The 7,500-nt window shown below is 41.5% G+C and overlaps 1 protein-coding gene across 7 annotated transcripts in view; it reads right to left on the bottom strand.

Annotated features, from left to right (window-relative positions):
- The window catches only part of JAKMIP2 (janus kinase and microtubule interacting protein 2), a 37,628-nt gene extending 32,668 nt beyond the window's left edge, over nt 1–4,960 (bottom strand). For all 7 annotated transcript variants that reach the window (XM_060270973.1, XM_060270978.1, XM_035108012.2 and 4 more), the window contains exon 1: nt 4,719–4,960. In XM_060270973.1, the coding sequence (XP_060126956.1) occupies nt 4,719–4,922 (204 nt within the window). In that variant the 5' untranslated portion in view covers nt 4,923–4,960. The remainder of the gene's footprint in view (nt 1–4,718) is intronic.
- Between the last annotated feature and the right edge of the window lie 2,540 nt (nt 4,961–7,500).

Genomic DNA, 7,500 nt, shown 5'->3' on the forward strand with positions numbered 1-7,500 from the left:
CCTGATAGTGACAAAAGCAATTTAGTGAGGGGAAAAACACTGGGATAGAGAAACAAATTTGGTTTAATACTAAAGTTTGCGGGGGGAGGGGTGTTCAGTGCACATTGATGACCAGGGAAAGGCTTTTGTTCAATAAATAAGGCTTTCCTTTGAGCATTTCTTTTTCAACAAATATAGTGAAATACAATTTAAGGGAAAGCAAAGAAATATTTAAAACCAACAGGGAGGCCCACTCACTGATAACACCAAGGAAAAATCAATATAATATTGTAATAGGCTTGCAGCCTTGTCAGAAACTGCATGTGTGGACTTTTTCCGTGGAGGGGGAAAAGGGACCATCTGTGCTCAGCCAACCTGGCATTAAACAAAAAATTGTGCCCTGAGTCCTGGAGCAATATAACCCCGTTTTGGACAAAGAATGGGGAACTTGGAAGCCATTCTGGCATGTAAGTAGCAGTGCTTTTTTCTGGGGGGGTCCCAGGGGTACGCATACCCCTAAACATTTTGTGAATCTAAGTTTGGCCTCATTGAGGGGCAGTATTTCAATATGAGTAGGAAAATGAGAGTACCCCTAAACATTTTTTAAGAAAAAAAAGTAGTATGTAAATGAAAACAGATTCCAGGGCTTATCTCTGATGCCCCCCAGCACAAATAAAACCAGAGTGTGGTTTTCTCTGTAGTTTGTGCAAAGTTATTGTTGATGTTGTTTTGAATAATAATATTTTATTTTATTTTATGGGCGGCTTCCAACTAATATAAAAGCATAACAAAACATCAAATATTAAATATCTCAGATGTCTTCTAAAAGTTTTATTCAAGGACTAAGTCTCTATGGGCCTAAGGCTTGAAAGAAAAGGGAACACAGGCAATAAATGGAAGGCCAAAGAGAAAGTAGGCCTGTGATATGTTCCCAAGGCTGGGAACTTCTGCTAGTGCAACTGTTTAGCTGAATGTGGCCCTAAGAGTTAGAAACCCAAAGAGATGACCAAGAACCTGGAAAGTTTGGAGAAGAGATGACAATTTTCATTTGACTGGAACTTATCAGCCCAAACCTTGGCTGCCAGGATGTTAGCATTAAAACATAAGGGGATGTCTGCTTGCAGTTAATATTCCATGTAAGGACGAAAATTGCTAACTTCAGGGGATATTGTTTCACACCCTGCAAGATGTATTGAGGCAACAAAAGCATTCCCCCCTCCTTTATTTTATTCCTTCGTCCATGGGTATGGAATATATTTTAAACCGGATAAATGCTAATGGGAAGAAAAGTTTCCAAAGTGCAATTTTGGTTCAGCATAAGTCACCAAAGTCTCCACGTCAGAACTAAAACTGATTAGTGCTCTTCCTAAGGCAAGAGCTATTTTCATATCGCTTTTGGAGACAGCTGACTAAAACATGTCCCCAGAATCACCCTAGAGCAATTATTCCAAACTGATGTCTTCTTTCAATGTCATGGGGAAAATTCACATGGTAACCTCTATGCCAGGCAGAGGCAACTTTGGCTCTCTAGATGTTTTGGAACTACAACTCCCATGACCCCTAGCTAACAGGGCCAGTGGTCAGGGATCATGGGAGCTGTAGTTCCAAAACATCTGGAGAGCCTAGGTTGCTTATGCCTGCTCTACGCATATGCACTTGGAATAAGGAGCAGGACCCCAGTGACTTCCCCCCCTGTATGTACATGTACATATGTGTGTGTACATATGTGTGTGCCATGTGTATCCGTGTGTATGTTTATGTGAACATGTGTGTGATGAATCTATGTATGGTGGGTGCTGTTTATGTGTAACTTCTGGCCTCACCTGTTCTGGCCACACCCACTTTTGTTTGTCTCTGCCCACTGCCAGTATGTGGTCCTAGAAGGTTGGATGCAACGAGGCCCTCGGAATGAAAAAAGATTCTCCGCACCTGGTGAGGTGGGCTGTGTTTTGGACTTAACCTGAGGAGACCTGAGTTCAGTTCCCAACTGAGCCACAAAAGTCACGATGTGGACTTGGGATAGTCACCTCATCTCAGCCTTACTTGCCTCACAGAGTTGTTAGAATAAAATGAAGAAACTCATTTGAATGCCATCTTGAACTCCTTGGAGGGTTAGATAAAAATGTGCCAAATATAATGGCTTAATTTGCTTCTCTTAAGCTTATGCAATACTTATTGGATTTGTTTTTATGCACCTCTTTTCATTTGTCCCACCTAGACTTCTGGAATTCACCTCTGTTCAAACTGTGTTTCTAAAATTGTGGTGATGATACCACCAGCAATGTACAGTAGATGACACTTTTCTGCTGTTGGGACAATCTTGCTGATCCTTTAGGTGATTGCTATGCGACCCATTGGTAGAACACAAGAGTACCATTTAAGGAAGGGGCCTCTTACCCATCCTCTGTTTTATAACACATAAGATTATTACTCAGGAATATCTCTCATTATTACAAGAAGGAAAAATGCAACTGCAACGAACACCATGAAGCTACAAGAAAGAAGATTCCACCTAAACATTAGGAAGATCTTCCTGACAGTAAGAGCTGTTCGACAGTGGAATTTGCTGCCAAGGAGTGTGGTGGAGTCTCCTTGTTTGGAGGTCTTTAAGTGGAGGCTGGGCAGCCACCTGTCAGGAATGCTTTGATGGTGTTTCCTGCTAGGCAGGGGGTTGGACTGGATGGCCCTTGTGGTCTCTTCCAACTCTATGATTCTATGATTCCATGAATCTTCTCTCTGCTCTTAAAAACTGGTTGCCCCACCCATTCTCAATATATGACATGGGTCCCTTCATCTCTCTCTTGTTAACAGCACATTCAAAAAAGCTGCAACCAATCAAGACATGCAGATGACTGTAGGGTTGGAATGAAGTGGCAATTGTCAGGACAACCTCCTCCTCATGCTACATCTTCCAGGCCTCTGGCAACTAGCATAACAGTTCCTAAGTGAACTGAGCAGCTAATTTTTCCCTGAGTGCTACAGGATGTGTGCCAAAGAAAGAGGGGAGGGGACCCAACACAAGCTGTCTTTCAAGATTGTAAAAATAGAGTGCAGCACACGATGAATTGGAAACAAAAGCTCTATTTCCACTCAGTTACACATAGGTAAGTCCCACTGACATGATTGGAGCTTCTGCACATATTTTTGGGGGGTGTAGGGTTGCAGCTCTCCTCTCATTCAAAATTATTATTTTGTTGCTAAAATGGGCTGCAAATTAATGACTGACTCACACTGGAGGGCAAAAGGAGAAATACTCTGGAGTACACTATCTTGTCTGATATTAATGCAGCACCGAGTCTTTCTTTCATCCCAATCATTCTACTGTGAAATAAACTGGATTTCGACAGACACATTTGATTGTCCTCTGAGGTTAATGGTGGCCTTGATCTATGGACAGCCCAGAAAGGTCTTCGTGATGAAAGACTTCATGGAAGTTAAAATGGTACTGCTTAATTATGGAATCCAGTGGCAGCCTAGATTTGTTTTGCCTGAGGCGATGCTTATTGACAAAAGAATGAAAGAGTCTGGGTCACTGATGTCGATTACAGTTCTCTGGCCAGAGAGAGAAAGGGAGAGGAAATTTTCCCCAAGAACCTTATAAAATTGCCAGTGTGGCTGGACTGCGAATTCAAAGTGGCAAGACAGCGTAAGAACTGAAGCGGATCGGCAAGTAAAACTCAGAGAGAATCTGGACGTCATTTCACAGTACATGTACAGGTGGAAGAATGCCATTTTTAAAAAATGCTTCTGAAAAGGAAAAGAAAGGCCCAGCCATCTTCCTGTTGTGCTAGTTTTTTGACACAAGAGCCTCCATAATCTAACTCTCCTCTGCAATCTGAAATAGTACAGTCGGAATTCTACAGTGCCTTTCCCACCTCATTCTGCAGCCCAGGAACGCATGAATCTGTCAGAGCACTGATCTACGGTATCTACATCAGTGCTATGGACACTTCCTGACAGCAGCTCCCCAGGGTTTCAAGGCAGTTCGATTGAGCCTGGGAACTTTCGCATGTTTCTACCACTGAGCCATGGTCCTTTTCCATAAAGCCCGTTTTAAAGGATGTCAGTACTAAAAGCAGACCGACCATTTATCCGTCTAGTATCCTAAGAGGTCTTGCGTAAATACAGAGAACCAACTCACCAAATGGTATAATATGGGGAAGTTCGTCTGCTTCTTAAGTATATGCTAAAGAGCAGCACAGATGGCTGTGGCTGGCTTTGTAGAACATACTGCACAGGCTGGTTGCTGCAGCTCCACCCCTAGTTACTGCTTTTACCCTTCTGTTCTATTGTTATACAGTAGAGTAAAAGCCTATCCTGGCATGTATTACTGAAGTGGTTCTTTGTTTAGGGAAGTCAGAAGCAAACCTTACAAATAAGCATTGTAAGTTTGGTTCATCCCATCTTCTGGGATGGCGGGAGGGCAGTTTTAATTAATTCCTTGCAATGTCATGTCCTTTTAAATCACCTGCTGCCTTGTGGAACGCCCTCCCACCAGATGTCAAAGAGAAAAACATCTACCAGACTTTTAGAAGACATCTGAAGGCAGCCCTGTTTAGGGAAGCTTTTAATGTTTAACAGACCATTGTACAGTATTTTAACATTTTGTTGGAAGCCGCCCAGAGTGGCTGGGGAAACCCAGCCAGATGGGCGGGATATAAATAAGAAATTATTATTATTATTATTATTATTATTATTATTATTATTATTATTATTGACTACCATTATTTCCCACTCACCTTAGACTTCTCCTGATGAAGCTCAATTTGAATATCTGTTAGCTTGGTCCTGAGATCTTCATTGGCAGCTTGTAAGGACATAATCAGTGCCTCAGGCTTTTCAGCCTTGCTGCGTCCTTTTTTTGACATGGCTGTTGGCTGCTGTGAGTCTGTGCGTGAGAATCCTTTTTCAAATGGGAACAACCATTTTTTCTTTCTTTCCATCAAAGTTGTCTCAGAACCTACTGTGTGACATTCGTAAAGATAGCCTCATCAGCTCCTTGGGCAGTCCTGGGAGAAATAAGATGACACAGCATTGGTTAGCAAGTTCAGTGAAAGCTGGAGCCTGCGTAGCAACACTCAATATAAAGACAATGTTTTATTTTGTTTTGTTTTGAGGATTAAAAAAACTGCCCCAAGTCATATATGCCACCCATGAACCATAGAGTTCTTGGGAGGTATATATGACAATTTAAAATCCACAATGCAATATTAAAACATTATAGAATAGTTGAACACAATACAGTACTGAGAGGAATAAAAACATTCAACCAGATACAAATTAAATAATTTAAAATGCCAGGCAAATGACAATGTTTAAAACTACAATAGGAAATAACAGAGAATTGGCTGAAGGCGTACCTTCCTCATTCCAAAGTCAGCCCATCACAGAGAAGCCCCTGTTATTTGTACATGGACACTATAATTCTCCTATAGATAGAACATGGAGAAGGGCCTCTGTGGCCACGTTGCAGAAGCTGATAGGAATAACCGTAACACAGATTTCAGATTATGTTTTCCACTGGCATATACTACAAGGACATTAGGGTTGTTGGTAGGTCAAATGTATTTTTGGGCACTCTGGGTCAGATTCAACTAACCTTGTGCTCTAGTAGAAACCAGTGCAAAGACTCTGCTAACACAACCTGGGTATCCACCGCTTCTCCCCCACCACCTTGTCACTTCCTTAATAGCCTTGAGATTTCATTCCTCCCTTTCTGCTGTGTTTCATTTTATGTTCAATTAATTCATTGATGCATTTAACCATTAATTAATGGCTTGGCTAGAGATTAAAACCAGATCTGTGATCAGCTAGAAACCAGCCATAGTTTGCTAGTATTTTTTTTTAAGCATCTATGCATTTTCCTCCTTGTCATCTTGATTTCCAGGCATCTACCCACATGGCTGAAGAAACCTTCCCAATGGCGCATGCACTAGATTGCAAGGAAGCCGTACAGAAATAGGACAGGAGAAGAAAGGAGTAAAACATCAGCTGCTTTTTCCTGCCTTCTTGCTATGGTCTGTTTATGTTTTTTTCCATATATCTGCTGATCTTGCATAAGTTATTAATATTGTCTTGGAGTACTGCAGTTGTCAGGTTGCAACCTGGAGATCTGTTCTGGCCCTTTACATATTTAAGGGAGTTTAGGATTTCTGTTGCACAGTGCTCCCTTAATTTTTCTCTCACCACCCCCTACCCTGCACACAACCCTAATGCTTGCAGCAAGCAAAACCCCAGGGGAAGGAGGAGGGCAAAGTAGTGAAGGAGACTACTCTGGAAAAAGCTCTGATTTGGAAATCGCACAGTGTATGGGGCCAGTCCATTCACTGTTATGTACCGTATGTTGCAATTCCTCTAGGAAGGATTTAGATTACATTGCCAAGCATGGGGGTTGGAATATTAGGTCTGTAATAAATTGTTTGGAGAGGTGGGAAATCTCTGCTCTAAGAAGCAATGTTCTGGGGACTCTTGTTCAAACAGGAATCTTAATTATATATATATATATATATATATATATATATATATATATATATATATATATATATATAATGGGTTGTAGCACTTGTCAGTTGTAGTGTGGAAAAACCTGGAAAAATACTGGCAATGAATCCTGAAAGCTCAGAAACCAGAAGGCAAATCAAAGGACCCTTACATTAGTCCTCTTTTTGAACATTTGGGCTTGGCAACATCACAGCTTTTTTGTTTTTGTTTCAAAGACTGTTGGAAGACTCAGCTGGAGAGATAGGACTTGTCACAACTCCCATACTGTCAACCACCAACATTTCCAATTATGTTAATTAAATGTGCAAATTAGCAGTGGCCCATCCGTTCAGAATAAACTCCTGTGTTGATTCTGCGGCTAGAACATCCATGGTGTCTGGGGCATGAATACCAATACCAGCTGCCTGTACAGAAGTCTCATACTGGCCAATCCAGTTATTTGCCAGCTTTGTGCTTTATGTGATTAGACCAGTGGCAATTTATCACAAAAAAATGCAATGCAAGCCAAGTCTGAAATTTCTGTAAGACTGCATAAGCAGTGTATGTGTAATGTACATCCAGCTTAAAGAGAAGGGGTAGGAGAGAGATAATTTATTTCTGGGGGTGCTTGTTTAAAGTAAGGAATTATAGCTAACAGCTTTAGCTGTAGCACATAACTCCATTATAGCAGCAGAAAGAAACTGCTCTGGAGGTACCTTTCCTCATTGGCTGCAGGTTAGCCCACAATTTGAACTCTCTCATAATGCTGCAGATGGCACACATCACCAACTGCAGTCCTGCAGCATGAGCATTGCTCAGTGTGCTGAATGTGCTGTTTTAAGGTCAATCTACAATGAGAGAGCATTGGCCCATAAAAGATGGATGCTTTCGCTTCCAAAATAGGATACCTTTGGCTGTGTATGCCTAAAAGCATAAAGAATGGCGGTTAAAAATATCATTACTACACAGATGGAATGTCTCAGTTCTACCCACATAGCAGGGAGGGTGTGATGCGACCATGTTTAGCAGCTGAGAAAGGCT

This window comes from Zootoca vivipara, chromosome 2 (assembly GCF_963506605.1).
Source record: "Zootoca vivipara chromosome 2, rZooViv1.1, whole genome shotgun sequence".
In the NCBI taxonomy this organism is placed as follows: Eukaryota; Metazoa; Chordata; class Lepidosauria; order Squamata; family Lacertidae; genus Zootoca; species Zootoca vivipara.